Raw genomic sequence first — 27,903 nt, 5'->3', positions numbered from 1 at the left:
GGCTCTGTGTGAGAAAAACGCCCGAATTGTCCCCAAAATAACGCCGGGGACGGGCGGGGGGGTCCGGCCCCGCCGCGCCCCGTGCCCGGCCCGGCCCCGGCCGCAGCGGGCGGGGCGCGGGGCCCCCGCGCTAATTTTGGGAGCCGGGACCGGCAATTGCAGGGTGGCAGTGCCCGGGCAGCGGCCGCCGGCCCCGCGCCCCGCCCGGGCTCCGCCGCTATCGCGGGGGCCGCAGGAGCCGCCGAGATAAAAATACCCGGGCAGCGCCCTCGGAGCCGCCGGGCCGGGCGGGGGAACGCGGCGGGGAGAGCCAAATCCCAGCAGAGCTCGGGGTTTTTTGCTGGTTTTTAATTAAAAGCGTCCAGGAGTGGAAAGGCGCGGCCAGGATTCCAAAGGTCGGGAAAAAGCCGCTGGGTTCGCGCCCGCCCGGGCTGGAGGCTGGCGGTGCCACGTTGTCCCCGTGCCGGAGGCAGAGCCCCGAAACTCGGGATTTTGCTCGTTTTGGTAAAATTCTGTCGCAGGGCAGAGCTCGGAGCGGTTCTGGGACCTTCCCTGGCTCCCCCGACCCTGCCCCACCGGCCCCTCCTGGGGAATGCCGGGGAATTCTGTCAGGGAATCCTTCCGGGCAGATATTTCTGGGAATTCTTTCAGGGAGTTCTTTTATTCCCTCCTCAGCCTGGGACTCTCCGGCTCCGGGGTTCGCTCCCGCTTCCCCCGGGACATTTCCCCGCCCTGGAGCCGCTCCAGCCCCGAGAATCCAAAGGGAAAAATCCCCACGGGCTCCTGCCCCTTCCCGCCGGGATCCAGCGGGGCAAAGACCACCCCGGGATGATCCCGGACCCATCCCGGACCCATCCTGGGCTCATCCCGGATCCATCCCGGGATCATCCCGGATCCATCCCGGGATGATCCCGGATCCATCCCGGGATCATCCCAGACTCATCCCGGACCAATCCCGGGATAACCCGGAGCTATCCCGGACCCATCCCGGGCTCATCCCGGACCCATCCCGGGATAAGCCGGACCATCCCAGCCCCGGGAGTTTGGCAGGGACGCTCCCGGTGATTTTCCACTGCGGAGAGCCGCGGGGAGCAGGCGAGGACAGAGCCCGGGGCGGGCGCTCCTGGCAGCTCCTGAACAGCCACGGGAGCCTTTTCCCAATCCTTGGACGCGCCTGGATTCCCGCAGGGGCCGGGCCAGCTCCTGAGTAGCCACGGGAGCCTTTTCCAGCCCTGGACCCGCCTGGATTCCCGCAGGGGCCGGGCCAGCCCCGCTGGCTCCGGGTTTGTCCTGGATTTTGGGATTGCGGCAGCCCCGGCGCCGTCCCCGCGTGTCTCCCCGGTCCCGAAGGTCGGGAATCCTGGGGATCCGTGGGATCAGAGCTCCCGGAGCCCTGCGGGTTCTGGGGGAGCTCTGAGGGAGGGAAATGAGGCTTCCCGAGGGAATTCCTGCGGCTCAGGGAGGGATAAGGAAACTTCTAGCTGCAGCCACTCCCCTCCTGCCGCCACCAAAACGACTCCAAAATCCAGGATTTCCATTAGAGCAACACATTCCCAGAGGCAGGATAAAATTCCGTGATCGATAGGAAGGGAAAAACTTCCGGAACTGGAAAAAAAAAGGCAGAAAATTCCGTTTATCCCGCGGGATGAACCTCCCGCTCCTGCAGGTGCCCCCGCGGGGACACGGGGAGCGCCCGGGGCTGGAGCCGGGGCCTTCCCGAATTCCCCAAATTCCCCAAATTCCCCCTGCGGAGCTGGGGTTCAGTCAGGGCCCGCCGGGAATCAGGGAATGGTTGGGGTGGGAAGGACCTCAAAGCCCCCCCAGGGACAATTCCCACATTCCCGGGGTGATCCAGCCTGGCCTGGGACATCCCAGGGATGGGGCAGCCACGGATCCCCCGGGAATTCCATCCCAAAATCCCACCCATCCCTGCCCTCCGGCCGTGGGAAGCCATTCCCTGCGCCCGGCCCCTTTCCCTGCTCTATCCCCGTTCATTTTCTGCCCCATCAACCCCTGGGAATCGGGCAAATGATGGATTTTATCCCTCGGGAAGAGCTCAGAGCCATCCCCTCACTCCCGGTTTTACTGCTCCGGCCGGGAATGCGCCTCCTCCCCATGTCTGCCTGGACAGAAACCCGGGAATTCTCCTTCTCCCGCCGCTCCTCCAACACCTGGAGCACATCTGGATCCGGCAGGGACTGCCGGAGCTGCTGAGAAATTCGGGAGACGGAGGAGAAGGAACTGCGGGATCTGCCCCCGAGGGAGCTCTGCCCGCAGGAATTCCCGGGAAAAGCCGACTTGGGAACCAAAACCGGGAAAAAAAAAAAAAATCCCTGCCTGGGAGGGAATTCCCTGGATCCCTGGAATGTCCCGGAGCACCCCGGGATCGGGGAGGGGACCCCGGCTGGGATTTAAGGTCCCTTCCCACCCAAACATGCCGGGACTCCCTGAGGAGGAACTATTTATTTAGGAATTCTTTAGGAATCATTTAGGAATTCTTTAGGAATCCTTTAGGAACGTCGGGAACGTTCCCGAATCCAGGGAATGCTCCAGGAGCGATCCCGGCAGCTCCACCGCCCTCTCCTGGCTCAGCCTCCCCAAAAGGTGGCTCGGGTTAAATCCCAAACCCTCGGGAAGGAATTCCCCGGAAAAGTGCGGAGCTCTGGGGGAGCCGATCCCGGGTTCCACCGAGGAATAAAATGGGAAAAAACAGCGAAATAAAATGGGAAAAGGCAAAATAAATGGGGGAAAAAAAAAAAAAAGAGAGCAGAATAAATGGGGACAATGAGGCAAAGTGAAGTGGGAAAATAAAGCAAAATAAAACGGGGGGAAAGCAGCAAAATAAAATAGGGAAAGAAAGCAAAATCAAGTGGGAAAAGAAAGCAGAAGCGACAGGTGCAGAAAGCAGGGAGCACCTGGAGAAATCCCTCGGAGTTTCCCATCCCTGTGGAATTCTGTGGGTGCAGCAAAAAAATGGAAATCGAAGGATTAAGAAACCACAACGAACGCCAGCCTTGGATTTCCTGCATTTTAAACCAAATCCCCCCGTTTTCCCTTTTTTTTTTTTTGTTTTGCTTTGGAAAGGATCCCAGCCCGCCCTCCCAGCATCTCACATCACGGCCAGACCGGGAACAGGGGTTGGAATTTTTAATCTTCTTCCACAGAAAGGAAGTTCATAAATTCTCAGAATGATCCGATACAGAGCGGAGCCGAAGAGCAGGAAAAAAAAAAAAAACGTCCCAGATTCTGGAATTCTTGGAAGAGCCGCCTGGAATGCTGGAGAATTTGTTGAGGAGGAAGAACGGCTTTGCAAAACCCGGAACACAAATCATGGATCCTTGGTTTTGGGGTTTTTCAGCGTTTGAAAATCGGATTATCCCGGATCATCCTGAGCAGGAAATTGTGGCACCACTGGAGGCTGCAGGGGGGAATGCAGAGAATTCCAGGGAACTGCAACGGTTGGGAATTCGGGATTGGAATTTTTTCCTGCCAGAGGGCGAGAGGGGGATTGAAATACTCTGGAGGAAATGGTTAAAAAACGGCATTTCTTTCATCAGGAGGGGCGTTCAGCTCAGCCAAAAATGAGGGCTTTGGGCCCAAAACAGCCCCGAAGTTTCCAGTGTTACGGAAAACCCAACTCCAGGATTAGGAAAACGCTGGGGAAACATCCAGGGAGGAGCAAATTCCAGAGGTTTTCCCAACCCAGCTTTGTCCTGGGGGAGAATTCCGCCTTTTCTGGCTAAAAGTGAATCCCAAAACCCAGGAGCAGGGCAGAACTCGCCCTGTGGGGAGCTCCGGGTGCGGAGTTCGGTGGCACTGGGGTGGAAAAAGCGGCACAAAGAGGAGGAATTCCCGGGAATTCCCAAGAATTTGGGATTTGCTGGGCACTGCTCTGGCAGGGGGAGCGAATTCCTGGATCCAGGGGGGATCCAGTGGGAGAAAACCCAACCTGAGGGGCTCCAAGGGAGCCCCATGGGATCCCAGCCCTTGGAATGGGGCAATTCCCATGGGAACGGCTCTGGCTCCCCGTCCTGGACCTGGATTTGCCCAAAATCCCCGGCTCTGGCCATAAAAACCATCCCGGATTCCTGGGATGGAGCTGCCCCGGAATATCCGGGGCTGTGGGACAGCTTCATCCCGAAACCTCCCAAAAAACAGGCAGGAGCTCCCGGGAATTCCCAGTCCCTCATCTCACTGCATTCCCTGCTACCAGGAATTCCAGAATTCCCTGATCCCACCGCATTCTCCTCTCCCAGGAATTCCCTGATCCCACTGCATTCCCCTCTCCTAGGAATTCCAGAATTCTCTGATCCCACCGCATTCTCCTCTTCTAGGAATTCCAGAATTCTCTGATCCCACCGCATTCCCCTCTCCAGGAATTCCAGAATTCCCTAAATCCAGAGAGCAGCACTGGATTCATCCCAAAATTCACTGATCCCATGGAAACTCTGCACCAAACAGAATTCCTGCCTGACTCGGGAGACTTCGCTTCCCCCTGCTGGCAGATCCCGCTTTTCCCTGCACTTCCCATTCCCAAATTTCCCGAATTTGCAGGACAGAAACTCCCTCCCAATAAAATTCCCGTCCATTCATTTCTGGATCCACATCCAGCAGGAATATCTGACCCCAACACCTGAGGAGAAACCGGGAAAAGGGAAAGAAAGTTAAAAAGAAACCACCCCAAAAAACCCCAAAAAAGCCCTAAAAAATAAATTAAATCCAGAAATCGCCGCCGGCTTTGGGGTGACTTTTCCAGAGACCTCTGGGGTTGGTTTTTTTTTTTCCTCTCTTCTCCGAAGCACCTTGGAGTCGTGGGGCTGGGGAATCTGGGAAAAGCATCTTCGAGGAATCACATTGGGGCTGATTATAAAAATTTCTCTATTGTACAACAGAGGTGCAGCTACACTGAAAAAATTACACCGTTTATGGAAATACAATTATTATTATTATCATCATCATCATCATCATCAAGTTTTCTTTTTTTTTTTGGCTTTTTTTTTTTTTGTTTTAGAAACAGACTCTACTAAATAGGATCTATACAAAAAACCTCTAAAATAATTTCTGTAGTAAAATAAAGAAGTGTGTTAGGAGAGCTACACAAAAACGACGGGAGGGGGGTTTTTGTTGGGTTTTTTTTTCCTTTTTTTGTGGGATTTTTTTTTTTTTTTTTTTTTTTTTTTTTTTGCTTTTCTGGGTGAATGCTCCGAGCTCGGGGTGCTGAAAGGAATCATTACGTACACAGTGATCATTAATGCTCTGTATTAATTAACTCACAGCCTTTCCCATTAGTACAAAGAGCCCGGGCCCTCCTCCTCTTTGAGGAGGGGGCCAGGATATAAAAGCCAAGCAAACCTCGTCAGCTGATATGAAATTAGAAAATTCCACCAGGCTCGGGAGCCGGGGTTCAGAAAAGTCACCGGGAAAACACAAATTTGGGGCATTTCAGTCCTGGGGGCTCCTCGTGATGGCACCCGGGGGGCTGGGGCAGAGCTCGGCCCAGGAGCGGGGTGGGGCGGTGGGAGGGCGGATCCCAGAGCCAGATTGGATCCCAGATCCCAAAGCTGGATTCTGGATCCCAAAGCTGGGACCTGGATCCCAAAGCCGGATCCCAGATCCCAAAGCTGGGTCCCAGATCTGGATTCTGGACGCCGAAGCTGGGTCCCAGATCCCAGACCCAGATCGGATCCCAGATCCCAAAGCTGGATTCTGGATCCCAAAGCTGGGACCTGGATCCCAAAGCCGGATCCCAGATCCCAAAGCTGGGTCCCGGATCCCAAACCCAGTTCCCAAGCACAGTGTGGGGTGGCAGGAGGGCAGATCTCAGACCCCATCCTGGATCCCAGGCCCAGATCCCATCCTGGATCCTGGATCCCAGACCCAGATCCCAGTCCCGGATCCCACCCCAGCCCGTGTCCGTGTGCCCGTGCCCGAGGTGGTTCTGGGGCTCGATCCCGTCCCAGATCCCAAACCCTGACCCCAAGCACGAAGTGGGGCGGCAGGAGAGCAGATCCCGGATCCCAAGCCGGGGTCCCAGATCCCAAACCCTGATCCCAGGTGCCCGGTCCCAGCCGTGCCGGGCTGGCCTGGTCCAGGTGCCACGGGAAGCCCTTGCTGTGCTCCAGGGTCTCGATGCCATCCCAGATCCCAAACCCGGATCCCAGATGGGATCCCAGAGCCGACCCCGTGCCAGCCCCCGACCCCAGCGCGGCCGTGCCGGGCTGGCCTCGTCCAGGTGCCGCAGGGAGCCGTGCCCACAGCGGCTCAATCCCGCTGCAGATCCCATCCCGCATTCCAGACCCCAAACCCGGATCCCGGGTGCCCGGTCCCAGCCACGTCGGCGCGGCCGCCGCGGGAAGCCGTGCCCGCGGCGCTCCAATCCCGTCCCAGAGCCCATCCCAGACCCCATCCCGGCTCCCAGCCCCCAAACCTGGATCCCCGCCGGGGTCAGTGCGGCTGAGCCGGGCTGCCCTTGTCCAGGTGCCGCAGGAAGCCGCCGCCGCCGCCGTCGCCGCCGTGCCCGTGCCCGCGGTGGTTCAGGGGCTCGCTCTTGAAGAGGGCGGGCGGCGGCGGCAGGTGCGGCACGGGGGGCACGGGCAGGTGCTGGGCGTGGTGCCCGTGGGGGTGGTGCCCGTGGGGCGGCAGGGCCAGGGCGCCGTAGGGGTGCGGGACGGGGCGTGGGGGCGCGGCCGGGCCCAGCCCCAGCGCGGCGCCCGCGGCCGGAGGAGCCGGGCAGGGCCCGGGCAGCAGCGCGGGGCCGGCGGGGCCGGGGCCGGGGCTGGTGCCGGGGCTGGTGACGCGGAAACATTTCTCCTTGTGCGCCTTGAGCATGTTGGAGAAGCGGAAGCGCTGCCCGCACACGTCGCACGGGTACGGCTTCTCGCCCGTGTGCGTGCGCCGGTGCCGCTTCATGTTGGGCCGGCTGGTGAAGCTCTTGCCGCAGATCTCGCAGATGAAGGGCTTCTCTCCTGGGCGGCACACAGAGAGGGGGTCAGAGCGCCTGGAGAAGCCCCTGAGATCCTGGGAGAACCCCTGGGAAATTCACCTGAGCCCTGGAGAACCCCATGGAAAATCACCTGAGCCCCTGGCAAAATCACCTCATCCATGGAGAACCCCTGGGAAAAACACCTGAGCTCTGGGAGAACCCCTGGGAAAATCACCTGAGCCCCTGGGAAAATCACCTCATCCATGGAGAACCCCTGGGAAAATCACCTCATCCATGGAGAACCCCTGGGAAAATCACCTGAGCTCTGGGAGAACCCCTGGGAAAATCACCTGAGCCCCTGGGAAAATCACCTCATCCATGGAGAACCCCTGGGAAAATCACCTGAGCCCTGGGAGAACCCCTGGGAAAATCAAGTGAGCTCTGGGAGAATCCCTGGTAAAATCCCCTGACCATTGCCTTTGGGGATCAACGGGGGTTTAGGAAATCCTGGCACCCTCAGGGACTGGGGCCAAAATGCTCTGGAATCCTGGCTCCCCTCAGGATTTGGGGTAAAATGCTCTGGAATCCTGTCTCCCCTCAGGATTTGGGGTAAGATACTCTGGATTCCTGGCTCTCCTCAGGATTTGGGGTAAAATGCTCTGGAATCCTGGCTCCCCTCAGGATTTGGGGCCAAAATGCTCTGGAACCCTGCTCAGTTTGGGTTCAGGACCAAAAGGCTCTGAAATCCTGGCTCTCCTCAGGATTTGGGGTAAAAGGTCTGGAATCCTGGCTCCCCTCAGGATTTGGGGCCAAAAGGCTCCGGCCAGGGGCTCCTCCACACCAAAACACCCAGGCAATAATTCCCATTTCCCCCCCAGGGAATCACGCCAGAGCAGAAGGGGATCCAAGGCAAGGAATGAAGCTCCCCCAGCTGCTTTTCCAGCTGGAGAACACCCCCAGCCCGAAATCCCGAGGGAATCCCGTGGGAATGTCCCCGCAGGGGCTTTTCCCAGCCCTTACCAGTGTGGGTTTTCATGTGCTCGTCGAAGTACTGCTTCATGTTGAAGTCCTTGCCACACCACTGGCACATGAACTGCTTGTGCCCGATGTGGATGCTCATGTGCGAGCGCAGCTGGTACTTGTACTGGAACCTCTCGTCGCAGTTCTGCCGGGAAAAAAAACGGGAATTCCGGGGATTTGGGAAGCTGGGAATGAGCCCTGGAGGGGCTGGGAGGGAGCTGGGGGTGGGCAGCAGCACCTCAGAAAAAGAAGGGATGGGAAGGATTTGTTGAGGGCTGGAATAAAGGTTTGGATGGGGAGGGTGGAAGGGCTGGAACTGTGTGGGGAAAGCTGGAATTGTGGGGGAACAGCTGGATTTGTGGGGGAACAGCTGGAATTGTGGGGGAAAGCTGGAATTGTGTGGGGAAAGCCTGGGGGGGAGGGGTTATTCCAGGAAAAAAGGGTTTCTGTGGGTGTCCCGGGCTCTCTCCACCAGAGGACTCTGCCTCCCTCCGAACCAGCTCCCCAGGGATTTAACCCCCAGATCCCTGAGGAGGGACCTGTGCTGGGACTGGAGTGATGATTCTACTCAATTCCCAACATTTGATAAAATTGCCCTTAATTCCCACCCCATCCAAGGCCATTCCCACTTCCCAGGAGCCTTTCCATGGATTTATCCCATGGATTTATCCCATGGATTTAACCCCTTCAGAGACCCCTTGAGGAGGGACCTGTGCTGGCACCACCCCTCGGTGATTCCAATTCCCAAAAGTTGATAAAATTGCCCTCAATTCGCACCTCATCCAAGGCCATTCCCACTTCCCAGGGATGTATCCCATGGAATTATCCCATGGATTTAATCCCATGGATGTATCTCATGGATTTACCCCCATGGATTTACCCCCATGGATTTCCCTCGTGGATTTACATCATGGATTCACCTAATGGATTTATCCCCATGGATTCACCTCATGGATTTATCCCCATGGATTTATCCCCATGGATTTCCCCATGGATTCACCCACATGGATTTATCCCATGGATTTCCCCCATGGATTTACACCATGTATTTACCCCCATGGATTTCCCCATGGATTCACCCCAAGGATTTCCCCATGGATTTCCCCCTTTGATTTCACCCCATGGATTTATCCCATGGATTTCCCCCCATGGATTTATCCCATGGATTTATCCCATGGACATCTCCATGGATTTATCCCATGGATTTCTCCATGGATTTATCCCATGGATTTACACCATGGATTTCACCCCATGGATTCACCCCATGGATTTATCCCATGGATTTATCCCATGGATTCACCCCATGGATTTATCCCATGGATTCACCCCATGGATTTCCCCATGGATTTCCCCATGGATTTCCCCCCTCAACCCCTGCAGAGACCCCAGAGGAGGGACCCCACACACAGAATTCCCAGACTCTGACGGAGCCGCCCGTCACTCCCGCCCCATCCCAGGCCATTCCCCCTTTTCCCCGGGGGGCTCCCAGGGCTTTTCCCGGGGGGTGCAGCCCGGAGCAGCCCTCACCTCGCAGCGGAAGGGCTTCTCCCCCGAGTGCTGCAGCGAGTGCACCTTGAGGGACATGCTGCGCTTGAAGGACTTGCCGCAGGTCTCGCAGGTGAAGGGCATGTCCTTGGTGTGGGCTGCAGCAGAGAACGGGGGCGCGGGGGAATCCAGGGAAAACGGCCATGGAGGAGCATTCCCGAGCGCTTCATGCCCCTGATCATTTCAATTTCCCCCCGATGATTTCAATTCCCCACGCTATTTTAATTCCTCCCATTCTTCTAATTCCCACGATGATTTCAATTCCCCAATAATTTCAATTTCCCCCAATGATTTCAATTCCCCAATAATTTCAATTTCCCCCCGATGATTTCAATTCCCCCCCGATGATTTCAATTCCCCACGCTATTTTAATTCCCCCCATTCTTCTAATTCCCACGATGATTTCAATTCCCCACGCTATTTTAATTCTTCCCATTCTTTTAATTCCCACAATGATTTCAATTCCCCAATAATTTCAATTTCCCCCCAATGATTTCAATTCCCCAATAATTTCAATTTCCCCCCGATGATTTCAATTCCCCACGCTATTTTAATTCCTCCCATTCTTTTAATTCCCACGATGATTTCAATTCCTGAATAATTTCAATTTCCCCCGATGATTTCAATTCCCCACGCTATTTTAATTCCTCCCATTCTTTTAATTTCCCCCAATTATTTCAATTCCCCAATAATTTCAATTTTCCCCCGATGATTTCAATTCCCCACACTATTTTAATTCCCCCATTCTTGTAATTTGCCCGATGATTTCAATTCCCCAATAATTTCAATTTCCCCGATGATTTCAACTCCCCAATAATTTCAATTTCCCCCCGATGATTTCAATTCCCCACGCTATTTTAATTCCTCCCATTCTTCTAATTCCCCCGATGATTTCAATTCCCCAATAATTTCAATTTCCCCCCGATGATTTCAATTCCCCAATAATTTCAATTTCCCCCGATGATTTCAATTCCCCACGCTATTTTAATTCCTCCCATTCTTCTAATTCCCACGATGATTTCAATTCCCCAATAATTTCAATTTCCCCCCGATGATTTCAATTCCCCAATAATTTCAATTTCCCCCCGATGATTTCAATTCCCCACGCTATTTTAATTCCCCCCATTCTTGTAATTCGCCCGATGATTTCAATTCCCCAATAATTTCAATTTCCCCCCCGATGATTTCAATTCCCCAATTATTTTAATTTCCCCCGATGATTTCCATTCCCCCCAGTAATTTCAATTCCCCACATTATTTTAATTCCTCCAATTATTTTAATTCCCCCGATGATTTCAATTCCCCCCGATAATTTCAATTTCCCGACAATTTCAATACCCCAATTATTTTAATTTCCCCGATGATTTCCATTTCCCCTGATTATTTCAATTCCCCCCCGATGATTTCAATTCCCCACATTATTTCAATTCCTCCAATGATTTCAATTTCCCCAGACAATTTCAACTCCCCAATTATTTTAATTTCCCCTGATTACTTCCATTTCCCCTGAAGATTTTAATCCCCCCAGTAATTTCAATTTCCCCTGAATATTTTCATTTCCCCCAAGGACTTTACCCTCCCCGGTGATTTAACTCTGTTAGTTTTAATTTCCCCTGAATATTTTAATTTCCCCTGGATATTTTCATTTCCCCCAAGGACTTCACCCTCCCCAATGATTTAACTCCGTTAATTTCGATTTCCCCTGAATATTTGCATTTCCCCTGAATATTTGCATTTCCCCAGAGGACTTTACCCTCCCCGGTGGTTTAACTCCGGTAATTTTAATTTCCCTTGAATATTTTCATTTCTCCTGAGGATTTCACCCTCCCCGGTGGTTTAACTCCATTAATTTCTATTTCCCCAGAATATTTTAATTTCCCCCAAGGATTTCACCCTCCCTGGTGATTTAACTCCGGTAATTTTGATTTCCCCAGAATATTTTCATTTCCCCCGAGGATTTCACCCTCCCCGGTGGTTTAACTCCGGTAATTTCGATTTCCCCAGAATATTTTAATGTCCCCCGAGGATTTCACCCTCCCCAATGATTTAACTCCGTTAATTTCGATTTCCCCAGAATATTTTAATTTCTCCTGAGGATTTCACCCTCCCCAATGATTTAACTCCATTAATTTCGATTTCCCCAGAATATTTTAATTTCCCCTGAGGATTTCACCCTCCCCGGTGGTTTAACTCCGGTAATTTCGATTTCCCCAGAATATTTTAATTTCTCCTGAGGATTTCACCCTCCCCAGTGGTTTAACTCCGGTAATTTCGATTTCCCCGGGCCAGCCACTCACCAACCATGTGTTTGCGCACGTGGGCCATGGTGTAGAACTTCTTCTCGCAGATCTCGCAGGAGAATTTCTTCTCGGCGTAGCCGTGCACGATCTTGATGTGCTCGTGCAGGGACCAGAGCTTCTTGAAGGATTTGTTGCAGGACACGCACTGGGGGGGACACAGAGGGGAGCTGGGTCAGGGGGGCTCGGCCTCGGGGGGAAACTGAGGCTCGTCACGGCGGAAAAAGGCCCCAAACGGGGGAAAAAAGTGTCTGAGAATGTGGGTTTGGGGAGTTACACCTGGGAGGAGGCAGTGAGAATGGATTTTGGGATTTACACCTGGGAGGAGAGGAGGCAGTGAGAATGGATTTGGGGATTACACCTGAGGGGAGGCAGTGAGAATGGATTTTGGGATTACACCTGAGCGGAGGCAGTGAGAATGGATTTTGGGATTACACCTGGGAGGAGGCAGTGAGAATGGATTTTGGGATTACACCTGGGAGGAGAGGAGGCAGTGAGAATGGATTTGGGGATTACACCTGAGGGGAGGCAGTGAGAATGGATTTGGGGATTACACCTGAGGGGAGGCAGTGAGAATGGATTTGGGGATTACACCTGAGGGGAGGCAGTGAGAATGGATTTGGGGATTTACACCTGGGAGGAGGCAGTGAGAATGGATTTGGGGATTACACCTGAGGGGAGGCAGTGAGAATGGATTTGGGGATTACATCTGGGAGGAGGCAGTGAGAATGGATTTGGGGATTACACCTGAGGGAAGGGGAGGCAGTGCTGGTGCTCCAGTGCCTCCTGATCCCCAAAATCCCACAGAACGGGAGAGGGACAAGGACAGGGACAGCTCCACAGGGCCTGGGGCTGCTGGGCTGGGAGAGTCCAACCCTGGGCAGGGAAAATCCAAACCCTGGGGAAGGAAAATCCAAACCCTTTCAGGGAGAAGGATCCAAACCCTTGGAGAGGGAAGGATCCAAACTCTTGGAATGGAAAAATCCAAACCCTTGGAGTGGGAAAATCCAAACATTTTCAGTGAGAAGGATCCAAACCCTTGGAGAGGGAAGATTCAAACCCTTGGAAGGCGAAGAATCCAAACCCTTGGAGTAGGAAAATCCAAACCCTTGGAATGGAAAAATCCAAACCGGTGGAGTGGGAAAATCCAAACATTTTCAGTGAGAAGGATCCAAACCCTTGGAGTAGAAAGAATCCAGACTCGTGCAATGGGAAGAACCCAAACTCTTGGAGGGCAAAGAATCCAAACCCTTGGAGAGGGAAGATCCAAACCAGTGGTGCCGAAAAAAATCCAAACCCTTGGAGTAGAAAGAATCCAAACTCTGGAGAGGGAAGAATCCAAACCCTTGGAGCAGAAAGAATCCAAACATTTTCAGTGAGAAGGATCCAAACCCTTGGTGAGATAAGAATCCAAATCCTTGGAGTGGGAAAATCCAAACTCCCGGAGAGGGAAGAACCCAACAGAGCTGGAGGAGGCCGACACCATTAAATTCCCAAAATCCTATCCAGCCCTTCCCAAATCCAGGTGTGGCCAGTCCAGGCTCTCCCATCCCTCTGGATCTCCATGGAAAGCAGCTCCCATCCCGCCGGACACTCCGGGATCGGCTCCTCCTGCCGTGCTCTCTGTGTTCACTCAAGGTCCAAAGTGGCGCTGGAGGGTGAAAATTCCTTCCCAAAACTCCTGTGGAATGTCCAGGAAATCGGCCCCCCCACAGGATTTCAGGCAGCTCTTCCTTTTCCCAGCAGCTCTTCCCAAGAACTTCATTAAAAATTCCTTGTCCGATGTGGAAATTCCAGCTGGAAATCCCAGAGCGTGAGGAAACGAAATCATCTTCACCTCGGAGGGCACTGGGAGGAACTGTGCCTCGCTCTGGGGTTTTTTTGGGATCTTTGGGGTTTTTTGGGATAGCTCCACATCCCAGCCCATCAATTCCCACCCTTCCCCCACCAGTCAGAAGGGCCGGGTGCTGATTGATGAACTAATTAATCCGTCCTGCTCGTTTGGAGCGTTCCCTCTGCGCTCCCACGGGGCTGGGATCTCGGCAGGTTTGGGAATTCTGCCGCAGGGCTCTGCCCCCACGGCACCTGCTGGGATTCCCCTCCCGGGAGGGCGAAAAATTCCTGGACAGCAAAGAAATTCCACGGAACCATCCCCAAATCCTTGGATTTACAGAGAAAGGAGCCCTCGGAGGGGCCAAGCCCAGAGCAGAATTCAGGATTAAAACACCAACACAGAGGGAGGAACCACACAGAGCTCACGGAAACCGGGTGAAGGTGCTGACTGTGATGGATGGAAAAAGCAGAAATTACCTGGAAAAACAGATTTATTCCATCCCCGGGATGGAAAACTGGGAGGAGCCAGCCTTGGTTCTCCTTTCAATCCGATATTAAACCAGTTTTATTCCAGGACAAAGCTCCCCCTTGACACATTGAACCCCGAATTAAGGGAAATTTTTAATTTTCCCTCTATCCTACTGGCAACTGAAATAAAAACACAGCAACAGGCAGCTGGAAAACACACCCCAAAGGTCAGGACAGAACAAGAATTGCTGGAATCAGTCTTGGATATTGAGGACCTGAAGGTGACTCTCAGTGCTGCTGGCACTGGGACGTTTCCGGACCAGATTCCTCCGGATTTAAATAATAATTTCTATAATTTCTCCTTTTCTTATCACTTTTGGATGCATGTCTAGATGGATACAGGATATTTCACCATTTAATGTGTTCAAAATATTCAGGAATTCCTGCTTAAATTCCTTTATTTTTTCGTTCCTGCTTATATTTTATGCTGTGAATGAACCCCCTGCATGCCGGGCATCTCTTAAATTCCCATTTAAATCCTCCCTGCTGCACTGAACTTTTAAAATATTTCTTTCAAAAGCTGCAAAAATGAAATTTTTATTAATAAATCCTTCCTTGAGCTGAAACTTAAGGAAAAAAAAAACAAACAGCCCAGAGTTACAAAGAGCTGGGAAAAGAGCTTGGAAAAGAGAAATTGCAATAAATATTCCACATCTCCCACGCAGTGGGAACTGAGGATCAACCCAGTCAAGCACTGAAAGCAAACAAACAATGAAAAATATTCAATTCTTGTGCTCAAACTCTCACACAAAAAAACCCTGCTTGCCCTACAAATTCCAGCTGCCCAAAAATCCAACCGGAGCCGCTGCTGCTGGCAGGATTTCAGGAGGAGGTGGGTGAAAATAAGGCCAAAAAAGCAGATTTGGGGTGCCAGAGAAAGCAGCAGTTCCCTGGCGAGGAGCTGCCAGGCACAAACCCCAGAGGGACCAGAAACCCTGGAGCTCTTCCCACAGCTCCCAAAACCTCCCAGCAGAGCTGTTCCTCCCGTTGCTGGGGGGAATCAGAGCTGCTGGGGAGAAAAAAATCCTGAGATTTTTGTGTCTTCGGAGAGATTTGCTGGGGTTTCCTGCCGGGGAAGGGGCAGGCTCGGGGTGCAGGTGCTGAATTCCAACCCTTTGGAAACACTCTGGGAGTTGCCGTGGTCTCAGAGGGGTTTAAACCCCATTTTAACCCCAGCTCAGATCCTGACTCCACTGCTGCCTCTCTGGGATCTCACAATTTCCCATTCCAGGGAATTCCTGGAATTCTGTTTCCCCTGGAAACCTCACCTGGCCACCGTGGGGCAGCATTTCCAGACACGGAAACCCCTGGAATTCCAAACTCAGCGAGAGCTGCGGGTGCTCGCAGGAGGAGGAGGAAGAGGAGGATTTACCACAGAACTTCAGATTTTTGGGACCAGTTACTCCAGATTCTGACCCACCTAAAGGAGCTTTGTGTTCCCAACTCACAGTTTACTCCTGGAGTAACTGCTCAGAGCAGCTGAGCACTCTTTTCCCTGCCATCCCCTCCTTTTGGGTGACCCAAAATGTGGGACAAGGCAGAGCCCGGGCCCGGCTCAGCACCTGGGGCCGTGCAAAAACAGATTTTTTTTTTTCCCCCTGTGAAGTGTCCACCAGCCGGATCCAGGGCACGCCAGGAGGTGTGGGGACCTGGCCAGCAGGCGAGCAGACCTACCTGGATGTTTTTTTCACAGTCAGTTTGCTGGTGGAGGGACAGCTCACTCTCTAGCACAAATTTCTTCCCACATTTGTCGCAGATCTGCATCCGCCTGTGGGTGACGTTCATGTGCTTCTCCAGGTACCAGCGTGTGTTAAACACCCTGGGGCACTTCTCACAGGTCAGAGTCTCCTTCTCTTCACACTTTGATTTCTGCACAGGTGCCTTGGGCTCCTTTGCAGCTTTCTTCTTACGCTTGGGGGGCTCCGCGCTCTTCCTGCGCCCCCGCGTCGCTCGGGGCGCCGGGGAGGCGGCGGCGGCCGCGGCGGAGGCGGCTCTCCTGCTTCTCCTCTGGCCAACACTAACCTTCTCCACTCTTTTCTCCTTTTTCTTCTGCCTCTCATTCTCCTCATAATCATTACTGTCTTCCGTGGCCTCTTCCCCACTGTCACCCTCCTCTTCCTCACTGCTGCTCTTAAGGACAGCAGTCTCTTTGGACTGGGAGGGGACACCCTTCTCCCCTTTGGACACATTTAAGGTTTGGTTGTTAAGGTTTACCTCCACTATAATCTGCTCCCTTTTGTAAGTCACTTCATCTTCCTCCTCTTCCTCCTCCTCAGAGTCGTCAGAGTTTTCCCTGTCTTCTTTCACAGCCCGGACCTCTCCTACCGCTCTGCTCTCCCTGAAAAACGGCTGCTCCTCCCTCTCGTGGAGGTGGCCCTTGCTCACTTTGCTGTCCACCAGCACCGAGAAGGGGCTCCCTGACTCCCTCTTGTACACCTTGGTGGACAGGTCGAGCTCCTGGCTGGGGTAGAAGGCGGGCGGCCCCTCCTGCGCCATGCCGGCCCCGGGGGGCTCCCCCTTGGCTGCGTGGCTCATCTGGGGGGGCTCATGGGGCGCCCTCCGTCCCGCGGGGCTGCGGCTCGGGGGGGCTGCTCCGGCCCGGCGCCTCTTCCATCGGAGCCCGGCGGGGTCGGGGGTCCTGGCTGGGCTGGGGCGAGGGTCGGGATCACGGCAGGGGCAGGGCGGGGAGGGATCTTCGGCAGCAAGCAGAGCCCTCGAGCATCTCATCTGCAAGAGACAGCGGGAGAGCGGCGTCAGTGGGGAACGGGGGCATGGGGACAGCCCGGGGGAGCCTCCCAGGAGGAGCTGAGGGTGGCAAAGGGAGGGACAAACAGCGGGGACCAGGAGAATTCCCAACAGCAGGCTCCCAGGGAATGGAAATCCAGCAAGGGATACTCTCCATCAGCCGTTCCTCCTGGATTTTTGGGAGCACTGAGGGCCCCACAAACAGCAAAATCCAGCAAGGAATACTCTCCATCCACCAGAGATAACCACAACTGCTCCTCCTGGATTTTTGGGAGCGCTGACGGCTCCACAAACAGCAGGGACCAGGAGAATTCCCAGCAGCAGATTCCCAGGGAAAGGAAATCCAGCAAGGAATACTCTCCATCCACCAGAGATAACCACAATTGCTCCTCCTGGATTTTGGGGAGCACTGACAGCTCCACAAAGAGACTGGCAGGAGGCTCCCAAGGGAATGGAAATCCTGGCAAGGAATACTCTCCCCATCCACCACAGAATCACCTCTGGGCCACAAGTGCTCCTCCTGATTTTTGGGAGCACTGCTGGCCCCACACACAGCTGGGATCAGGGCTGGCAGCAGATTCCCAAGGAGGGGAAATCCAGGCAAGGGATGTTCTCCACCCACCAGACCACCACAGCTGCTCCTCTCCTGCGTTTCTGGGAGCACTGACGGCCCCCAAACTCTGCTCTGCCCCCACAAACACGGGGCACACCCACCCCAAAAACACCCCGGACCCCCCCAGCCCATCCTCACATACTCCAGAGCCACATTCCAACAACGGAGCCGAGCCCTGAGGAATTTCAGTGGAGCCCTTCTCACCGCACAGCACTAGACCAGCCCGGGAACACCCCAGAGATCCTGGATTCTGAGGGATCTGAGGAATTCTTCCTTTGTCTCTCCCTCCCTTCCCCCAGCTCCTTAATCCCCACGGCACAATTCCGGTTTGCCCATCCACGTTTCCCCCACGGTTTTCCAAGCTGGAATTTGCCTGGGATTTTGCTGCCACTTCCTCCTGCAGGAAGCACCACGTGGTCCCTTCATGGACACAAAGCAATCAATCCCTCACATTTCTCTCTTTTTTTTTTTTTTTAATTTTTTCTTCCCACCGGGGCAATTCCAGTTTGGGAGCTCGGGATGGCAACAGCGAGCCCAAGGTTTTGGGCTGGGCTGATCCCGTCAGGAACAGCCTGGGAATTCCTGAGCTAAACCCAGAGCTAAAGCTGGGATCAGAGGGTGCAGGGGAGGAGAATTAAGGACAGAGACATCCCAGGATGGGATGGAAGGGACAGCAAATCCCACCCAGGGACACCTTCCATAAGCCCAGAGAGCTCCAGCCTAGCCTGGGACACTTCCAGGGATGGAGCAGCCACAGCTTCCCCAGGGATTCCATCCCAGCCGGGAATTCCTGCCCAAAATCCACCCGATCTTCCTCTCTTCCAGAGATTCCTGTATCATCATTTCTGTTCCACCAGAATTTCCCTGCCTTGGAAGTGAATTTTAACTGGACAGGAGATGAAGCAACCAGTGCCTGAGTAAGTAATATTAATTATTAATAAGAATAAAGAGAATCTTTGTGAAGTGGCACACTGGGGAAAGAAAGGAAAAAAACAACCAGTTTGATGATGAACTTCATTAAAACACTCGAGCGCTTCTCCGGGGTTTCCAAATTACTCCAAATTAATTTCCTGGAGGTGCCTGGCAGCGACTGCAGCCTCAGCACCACAGCAGGGCCCATTCCCACTGCGCCCATCCTCAAATCCCACATTCCCAGCCCCACAGGAAATCCCAGGAGATGGGCTGTTAATGCTGGACTGCGGGCACAGCGCACATTCAGATGGAAAAAATTATAAAATCAACTGGTTTTGGCCAGGTGGAATTCCCAATCCTACGCCCAGGAAGCCGTGGGAAGGATGAATCCCAGTTTAGCTTTTCCCTCGAGTGGGATGGATTATTCAGGAGCTCAGGATATTCCCAGCTCCATGTAGAAAATACCTGATTATTCCCTCTTCATATTAAGCATCTCTAGGAAGCTGCAGAAGGAAATCAGGAATTCCACTGCAGAGCCAGAAAAGCACAAAACTTGCCAGGAAAAGGAAATTTCACCTTTTCCCCCATTTACCAAACGGCAAAACATTCCTGCCAGTATTTGACCTCCGCTCACTAAAGGGATATTGTGCGTAAAAAAACCCTTTTTATCAACAGGTACCACCTCAAATCAAGCCCACAGTGGGGTTTATTCTGAATTATCAAAGCTGCTTGCCCTGAAAACCGCTTCGCTCTGGCTGCTGCGGCTTTGAACCTTTCACTGCCGCCCTCGAGGGACCCACAACTTCCAAAACCATTATTTAAATAAAAAGCAAAGCCCTCCTTGGCCATTTAGTACAAACAGCAGCTCTGAAATAGTGCCCTAAAAATGCTCTTAAAACACATTCCCCCCCCTTTTTAAATTCCTAATCCCAAAGCAGCGTTTGGGTGCTTTTAATCCCAAAACACCCCTTTTTTTTTTTTTTTTTGTTGTTGTTTTAAAGGTGAATTTAATTTTGTCGAGGCAGATTTTTCCACAGAACAAATTCCAGTCTCGCTGCCAAATGAGAGGCGCAGGCCGTGATTAAGATGTAAAAAGGAATCAAGAGTTTCAAAGCGATTTTTGATGCTTATCAAGCCCCAAACCTGGGGAATATCTGGAGCAATCAAAGGTGTGCAGAGACTCCGACGTGAAAAGCTCGAACTCTGAGGGAAAAAAAAAGCACAATTTGCAGACAAAAGAGTGGGTGGAGGAAGCTGGTGAGTGTGTGGGAGCAACTTCACACCGAGCTTCTGAAGAAAAACCGCATTTTTTGGTGTTACCGGCACTAAAAATAGAGAGATTCGGGCTCGGCCGGGGAGGCCTCGGCCCAGCCTGGGCTGGGCTCGGGGGAGAGGGAAGGAAAAAGTGAGGAAAAACTGAGGGAAAAGCGAGGAAAAAGAGGATTTCAGGAGAAGGTGAGGATGTGAGGGAAACAGGGTTTGAGGAAAAGTGAGGAAAAGCTGAGGAAAAAGTGAGGAAAAAGTGAGGGGAAAACTGTGGGGAACTGACTGAGGGTGTGAGGGGAAACTGAGGGGGTCGGAAAAAGCTGGGGAAAAACGGAGGGAAAATTGAGGAAAAACTGAGGGCGAGAGGGAAAAAAATGAGGAAAAACTGAGAGTGTGAGGGGAAAATTGAGGGTGTGAGGGAAAAATTGAGGAAAAACTGAGGGTGTGAGGGAAAAATTGAGGAAAAACTGAGGGTGAGAGGGAAAAACTGAGGAAAAACTGAGGGTGAGAGGGAAAAAATGAGGAAAAACTGAGGGTGGGAGGGAAAAAATGAGGAAAAACTGATGGTGTGAGGGAAAAATTGAGGGTGAGAGGCAAAAATTAAGGAAAAACAGAGTGTGAGGGGGAAATTGAGGAAAAACTGACGGTTTGAGGGGAAAAATTGAGGAAAAGCTGAAGGTGTGAGGGAAAAATTGAGGAAAAACTGATGGTGTGAGGGAAAAATTGGGGAAAAACACATCTGAAGGGAATTATTTCAATTATTTCTCTCAGGTCAAAATCACTTTTTTCTTGTGCATCCTGGCTGCTTTAGGTGAAAAAAAAAAAAAACAAAACAAAAACAAAAACCAAAAAACCAACAAAATAACAAAATAACAAAACAACCCTGAAATCTGTTTTTAAGTGGGGAAATTTTATCTCCCAGAGCCTCACTCCGATGCTTTTGCATTTCCATGGGAAGTGCTGGAGCTGCCTGAGCCCATGGAAATGCAAAATAAATGCAAAATAAATGCAAAATACAGCGCTGAGTGCTGCTAACGACCCTATTCCCATTCCCAAAGCTCCGGACCCACCTGAGCAGCTCAGCAGAGCCTCAAATCATCAGGAAAATAATCCTGAAAAGGAATCGGGGAGGAGAAATCCCATTTACTGGGAATGGTGCAGGAGGGTATTTGGGAGCAGCATTCCCAATTCCTGCGGAAAACAGGGAAATCAGAACCCTCCTGCAGCCCCGGATTCCCTTGGAATAGCTTTTCCTTCAATTCCAGAGAGCCTGGACAGGGACACAAAGCCCTGGGGAAGAGGGGATAAATCCTGTAAAATCTGCAATTCCAGAATTTAAACAATTCTGTGTGAATCCCACCTCGCCTGACCCTTTTTTTCCCAGTTTTTTGTTTTTTTTTTTTTTCTTGAGCGTTCCTAAAAGAACCAAGGGTAGGTGCAGGAGAGCCCGGACAGGGACACAAAGCCCTGGGGAAGAGGGGATAAATCCTGTAAAATCTGCAATTCCAGAATTTAAACAATTCTGTGTAAATCCCACCTCGACTGACCCTTTTTTTCCCAGTTTTTTTTGTTCTTGAGCATTCCTAAAAGAACCAAGGGTAGGTGCAGGAGAGCCCGGGCAGGGACACAAAACCCTGGGGAAGAGGGGATAAATCCTGTAAAATCTGCAATTCCAGAATTTACACAATTCTGTGTAAATCCCACCTCGCCTGACCCTTTTTTCCCAGTTTTTTTTTTTTTTTTTGGTTCTTGAGCGTTCCTAAAAGAACCAAGGGTAGGTGCAGGAGAGCCCGGACAGGGACACAAAGCCCTGGGGACGAGGGGATAAATCCTGTAAAATCTGCAATTCCAGAATTTAAACAATTCTGTGTAAATCCCACCTCGACTGACCCTTTTTTTCCCAGTTTTTTTTGTTCTTGAGCATTCCTAAAAGAACCAAGGGTAGGTGCAGGAGAGCCTGGGCAGGGACACAAAACCCTGGGGAAGAGGGGATAAATCCTGTAAAATCTGCAATTCCAGAATTTACACAATTCTGTGTGAATCCCACCTCGCCTGACCCTTTTTTTCCCAGTTTTTTTTTTTCTTGAGCGTTCCTAAAAGAACCAAGGGCAGGTGCAGGAGAGCCCGGACAGGGACACAAAGCCCTGGGGAAGAGGGGATAAATCCTGTAAATCCTGGAATTCCAGCCCCCACCTCATCCCGCTGCTTTTTGGCCATTCCCAAAATAACCCGGGCTGGGACTTTTGCTGACTCAGCAGGCAGCACTTTTATTTATTTAATTTTTTTTTCCCCCCCTCCTCTCTGTCTGGAGCTGGGAATTTCCCTCCAAGTGTTCCACAGGCTCCTGAAAAATCAGATTTCCAAATCCCAGAAAAATACCCATGAAATCCTGCCACTAAAAGTGAAAAGCCACGAGGAAGAACCCTCGGGCTTTTCCCATTTTTCCAGAGAATTTCCAGATCAATCTGGCTGCATCCAGATTTTTGGGAGACACAAATCTTTTCCAACCAGTGGTTCCTGGATTTTTTTCAAGCATTATCTCCATGAGAAATCCATTCTAGAGGTTTCCATCTGGGAATTCAGCATTAAAATCCCTCGGATTTTGCAACAAACGAGGGGTGTTTTATTGAATCCAAAGGGGTATGAGATCTAACAGCCACAAACTCAACGTTTTTCAAAAAATCTTAAAATAACTTTGAGCTGTTTACCCCCAAATCACCACCTGAAATACCTAAAAATTAAAAGGCTGTGGCTGAATTAGTAAATTCCAGGTATTCCAATCTATTCCTGCATCTTTTAATTAAAAAAAAAAAACAAAACCAAAAAACACACAAAACTGAAAATAAGATTTAAACACCCCCGGATGGTTCACATTTCCCATTTGTCACTTTTTTAATCATTATTTGTTCATTTTTAGACAAAAAAAAAAAAGCTTTTCATGACCACACTAAAAGGTCATTTGACCCTTTAAATTTGTCAGATTGTCCAAATAGGTGCCAAAATTCCTTTTTTTTCCTTTAAAACCTCTTCTTTTCATCCCTCTCTGCTGATGTATCTTCAAGAAAACTAAAGCTGCACTAAGATTTTATTCAGATTTTATTTCAATTATGGCACTTCCCATTGAGCACCACTGACCCCGAGGTCCAGGACCGGTGGAAATCCCAAAAAGGAAATCTGCCATCAAGATCTCTTGCCCAAAATTAGCATTTTTCCCCCCAAAGAGGCCCCGGAGGTGTCTCTGTGTCCTTGGATATGCAGAGGTGTAAATGAAGTGTGAATATCCTGCCTCAAAGCCACCTTGGAATTCCTACCTGGACATTTCCCTGGCAGGAAAAATCCCATTTCCAGGGAGAAAAAAATCGTATTTCCAAGGGGAAAAAAATCGTATTTCCAAAGGGGGAAAAAAATCCCATTTCTGGGGGGGGGGGGGGGGGGTGGGAATCCCCATTTCCAGGAGGAAAAAAATCCCATTTCCAAAGGGAAAAAAAAATCCCATTTCCAAGGGGAAACGAAATCCCATTTTCAGGGGGAAAATATCACCTTTCTAAGGAAAAAAAAAAATCCCATTTCCAGGGATGAAAAATCCCATTTCCAAGGAAAAAATCCCTTTTCCAGGGGTGAAAAAATCCCAATTCTAAGGAAAAAAAATCCCATTTCCAGGGATGAAAAATCCCATTTCCAAGGAAAAAATCCCTTTTCCAGGGGTGAAAAAATCCCAATTCTAAGGAAAAAAAAAATCCCATTTCCAGGGGGAAAAAATCCCATTTCCAAGGGGAAAAAAAATCCCATTTCCAAGGGGAAAAAAGTCCCATTTGCAGAGGGGGAAAATCCCATTTCCGAAGAGAGCAGGCCCAGCAGGTGGTGCTGGAAAAGCTGCTGGGAATTCCTGGGAAAATCCCAGTGTGAAACCTCCCGAGGGAAGGGTGTCAGGAAGGGCAGGAGCTGGAGCTGCTGCTGGCACCTGCCAGGGTTTCACTCCCTGGTTTTTTATTTATTAATTTTTTTTTTTTTCCTCTCCAGGGAGGAGCAGCCCACAAAATTCCAGGTCCAAAAGCAGCTGGAAAACGAAAGGAATTTGGGGGGAAAAAAAATCAGGATTGGATTAAAATGCTCTTTGAGGCGTGAAAGCCGCGACAGATCCCACCCAAAACGCCCCTTGGGGTCCAGATTTTTAAATTCTGCTCCAATCCAGGAGCTGCTGGAAAGGATTTTAAGACCTTGTGTTTACAGTTAGGAATGGGGCACTGGGATCCAGGGAAGAATGGGTTAAAAAAATCCACTTTTTGGGTGGAAAACACTGGGAAAATTCAACCACATTCCCCTGAGGGAGCAGGGAGAGCTCACCTGGATCTGCTTTAGTATTTAAAGGGTGAAACTTCAGGAGAATAAAATGAACTTTGCAGAAAAATCCACATTTTTCCCCGCATTACTGTTGGGGGGGGAAACCTCCAAATACTCGCTGAGTAAAATTCTGAAAGGACAAACAGCACAGATTTAGCAAAACGTAAATGGGTGCTGTTTTGAAAAGTAAAATTATCCTTAAAAATTGAGTTTATCTCCCTTTTAGAAGGCCTGGATCTCGCAGGGAGAGAGCAGAGCAGGCTGAGAGTCTGTGCTGGAGGAAGTGAACCAAGAGAAGTAAAATATTATATTTTCTATGTCATGCATCATATCATATATGACATATTAGAAATAATAAAATGCATAACATGTAGTATGCAATGTGTAACACATTATATATGTATTAAATTATATATTAATATACAGTATATAGCATACGGCGTTACATATAATACTTTATATCACATAATATTATAATATTTATTATTATACTAAATATTACTGTGTGTTAAATATTATTATATTATAAAATATTTTAATATAATAATTATTCACAGAATATCAGAGAAATCTCCCTCTCCTCAGCTGCCTGCTGCCTCTTCCTTTTTTTTCTTTTGTGGAACCAGGAATAAATTTAATTTTTTTTTAATTCTTTCTCTTTTTTTGGCCAGGCCCCTGAGAGCTGCAGAGAGAAATAGGTCAGTGAGGAGAGGAGTTTTGTAAGCACCTGAAATCCACCTGTGCCATCTCAGGTGTGCTCCGGGCATGTCCCTGCTCCTCCTGTTTACTGCAAAAATCCATCTCAGAACTCTGGGAATCCTTCCCAAGGCGTTCCCACGGGGAATCTCCTGCTCTGAGCCCAAAAGGAGTCTCTGGATAGATAAAAACTTTACATTTTTAGGTAAAACTGCAGCTCTTGGGGTAAAATCCCCACATTCTGTGATTCTGGCAGAGAGGAGGAAGGCACAGCACCCCAATATCTTCTATTTTTGGATGATTTATCCCTATTTCCTCCCTCCCCACAGCAAGATTTCCTCCAAAAACATCAGTTAAAGGCTCCCTGCAGCATAATTAGATAATAAAGTCAATCGAACCCTTCAAAACTCACAATCATCTCCAACACCAAAGCCACTTCTGATCAGATCAATATCCCAAAGGTGTTTTAACAAATAATCCCAGGCTTGGCCCCAAATCCCATTCCTGCAGCTCTGAGCTTCCCCTCCAGCAGAAAAGAAAAATTCCAAACCAGCCCTTAACCCCCTGGCAGCCCAGGAAACGCAGCTGCTTAGCCGGAGAAACCAAAAAGCCTCCATGAATCTGCACTTCTCTTTCACACAGCCTCTGGAAAAGCTCTCGGAATCCCTGTCCCTGCTGTACCCAAATTTTGGGATCACATCTGGAATTCCAGCGCTGCCTGCCCGGGGCAGGGATGGGGCTCTGCATCCCTCCGGGCTGCAGGAGAGCGGTTAAAACCCACAAAAGCAGCAGAGAAACGCACACAGGTGGGGAGGTGGAGGGCGTAAAAACCAGGCTGAGAACGCCGAGCCCAGGTAAATTATCAGGTATGATAAACGCGGGGGGAATGATCAGATATCAGAGGCACAAAGCCCTTTGAAAATCACACTTGGCAACCCCACAGCCCTTTCGAAACCATCTTTTAAAAAATCCTTTTTTTTTTTAGCACGGATCAGGCGGCGGGGCAGAGAAACAGAACAGAACTTCCAGCTGGGAAGAGCCCAGGCGCTTCCCAGAGCTCATCTCCTCATCCCCTGCCCACAGCGCTGCCGGTGCCAGCCCCGGGAGGATAAAAACCTCCCGCTCCTCGCATCCCTCCTGCACCTCCGGGGCTTCTCCCTTCGGTCACTTCCACCAAACTCGCCTGCGATTAAAGGTCTCGATGCGATTCCGGTAAAGCCGAGGAGACGCCGCTGTCGCTGCCTCGGCTCTTCCCCGCACCGGGACACCCAAAGTCGCGCGGAAGGCGCTCAAAAATCACGCCCAAAATCCCAACCCCGGGGCGCACGCACCGCAATGCGAGCCGGGAGCGCAGGGAAGGGGAAAACACCTGAAGGGAAAGGCTGAGAGTGAGAGAAACCCCCCCGAATTCACACCCAGAGCACGGTACCGGGCACCGCTGCCAACCGCGGCCCCAGAGCCGAGCGTGGCCGCGGGACCCGGGGGTGACACCAGCCGGGACACGGCAGAGGGGGCACGTTCCAAATCCCAATCCCGCAGGAATGCTGTCTTCCCTCCCCTCCCCTCCCCCAGGCAGGTGACACGGCCCCGTGCCCGCGGGGAGGGGACACAGCACCCCGACCCCCGGGAGAGCTCCCGGAGCCCGGGCAGAGCCCCCCGAGCTGGGACAGAGCCCCCGGAGCCCGGGCAGAGCCTACAAGCCCGGTGGAACCCCCCCGATCCCGGGCAGAGCCCCGGGAGCCCGGGCAGAGGCTCCAAGCCCGGTGGAACCCCCCCGATCCCGGGCAGAGCCCCGGGAGCCCGGGCAGAGCCTCCATGCCCGGTGGAACCCCCCCGGAGCCCGGGCAGAGCCCCCGGAGCCCGGGCAGAGCCTCCATGCCCGGAGGAAACCCCCGATCCCGGGCAGAGTCCCCGGAGCCCGGGCAGAGCCCCCCGCCCCAGGGGAGTCCCCCGATCCCGGGTACAGCCCCCCGGTCCCATCGCTGCCCGCCCGCCCCCTCCTCCTCCAGCTGCCGCGGGGCTCCCCCGGTGTCCCCGCTCCTCTCCGGGCCGAGAGGCGCCCGTGCCCCGCTCCCCCCGCCGCCCACCGCCGGGCCGGGCCTAGCGCTGCTCGGCTGCGCCGCCAGGCCCGGGGGGAAGGAAGGGGGAAGGGGCTCGGCGGCCGCGCGGGCGGCCCCGCACTCACCCAGGCCGGTGCCCTCGGGGCCGCCCCCGCCGCCGTCCATGCCGGGCGGCGCGGGGAGGGGGGCGCGGGCGGGCGCGGCGGCGGAGGGCGGAGGGCAGGGCGGCCGGGGCCCTCCCTCCGTGCCTTCCCTCCGGCCCCTCCGCTCGGCCCCCGTGCTCCAGTGGCCGCCGCCGCCGCCGCCGCTTCGGCCCGGGGCCGGCGCTCAGGCCCAGGCGCTGCCGCCGCGGGCGGGCGGGCGGACGCGGCTCCCGCTGCCCCTCGGCCGCCGCCGCCGCCGCCGCCGCCGCCGCAGCGCTACGTGGCCGCCGCCGCAGCCGCCGCCGCCGCCGGTCCTCGCGGGGGGCGCGCGCGCGCGGGGTTCGGTGAGGCGTGCGGGGGGGGGGGGTGGGGGGAGGATGGCGGGGGCGCGCGCCCCGTGCCTGGACCGGCGCGCGGCGGGAGCGCGCGCGGTGGGGGGGGGTGGCGGGGGAGCGCGCGCCCGCGCGGCGGGAGCGCGCCCGGGCCGAGGCCGCGGTTGCAGGGCCGGGAAGGCTGGGGAGGGGAGGGGAGGGGAGGGGGGGGTTAGTGAGTGTGTAAGTGCGCGTGTGCGGGAGCGCGCTGTGGAGGGGGGGGAAAAGAAAAAAAAAAAAAAAAAAACCCGCCCCGTAGCATAGGCCGAGGGCAGCGGGGACGGCGGATGACGGCGGGCTGGGGGTGACACACACCGGGGAGGGGGTGGTGGTGGTTGGGGGGTGGGGGGGGGCAGCGCGGGAGCGCGCACGGGTGGAACGGGGGCACGCGCGGGTCGGGTCGGGGGTGGGGGGGGAGGGAGGCGGCGCGGGGCGCATGCGCCGCCGGGGGCCGTTCCCGCGCTCCCGCCCCTTTCCCGCCGTCGCTTCACCTGAGGCGGCGGCGCGCGGGGCGCAGGTGAGGCCGGGGGGGGTGCGCATGCGCGGGGAGAGAGAGAGAGAGAGAGCGGGCTCGTTACCCCTCGCCGGTAATTAGCGACCGTGCCCTAATT

At 52.9% G+C, this 27,903-nt stretch overlaps 1 protein-coding gene across 1 annotated transcript; it reads right to left on the bottom strand.

Moving 5' to 3' along the window:
* Window positions 1-4,860: 4,860 nt before the first annotated feature.
* ZNF652 (zinc finger protein 652) lies at window positions 4,861-27,175 on the bottom strand. Its single transcript, XM_068211889.1, has 6 exons — window positions 26,904-27,175; window positions 15,820-16,872; window positions 11,785-11,932; window positions 9,470-9,585; window positions 7,943-8,087; window positions 4,861-6,965 (listed from the first exon to the last, which is right to left on the bottom strand). The coding sequence occupies exons 2-6, from the start codon at window positions 16,870-16,872 to the stop codon at window positions 6,445-6,447; spliced, it is 1,983 nt and encodes a 660-aa protein (XP_068067990.1). The 5' UTR covers window positions 26,904-27,175; the 3' UTR covers window positions 4,861-6,444.
* Between the last annotated feature and the right edge of the window lie 728 nt (window positions 27,176-27,903).

The sequence above is a fragment of the Anomalospiza imberbis genome, chromosome 22 (assembly GCF_031753505.1).
Source record: "Anomalospiza imberbis isolate Cuckoo-Finch-1a 21T00152 chromosome 22, ASM3175350v1, whole genome shotgun sequence".
NCBI classification, from domain to species: Eukaryota; Metazoa; Chordata; class Aves; order Passeriformes; family Viduidae; genus Anomalospiza; species Anomalospiza imberbis.
Note: the sequence above shows the minus strand (reverse complement) of the source record. Positions and strands in the feature narration are given on the sequence as shown.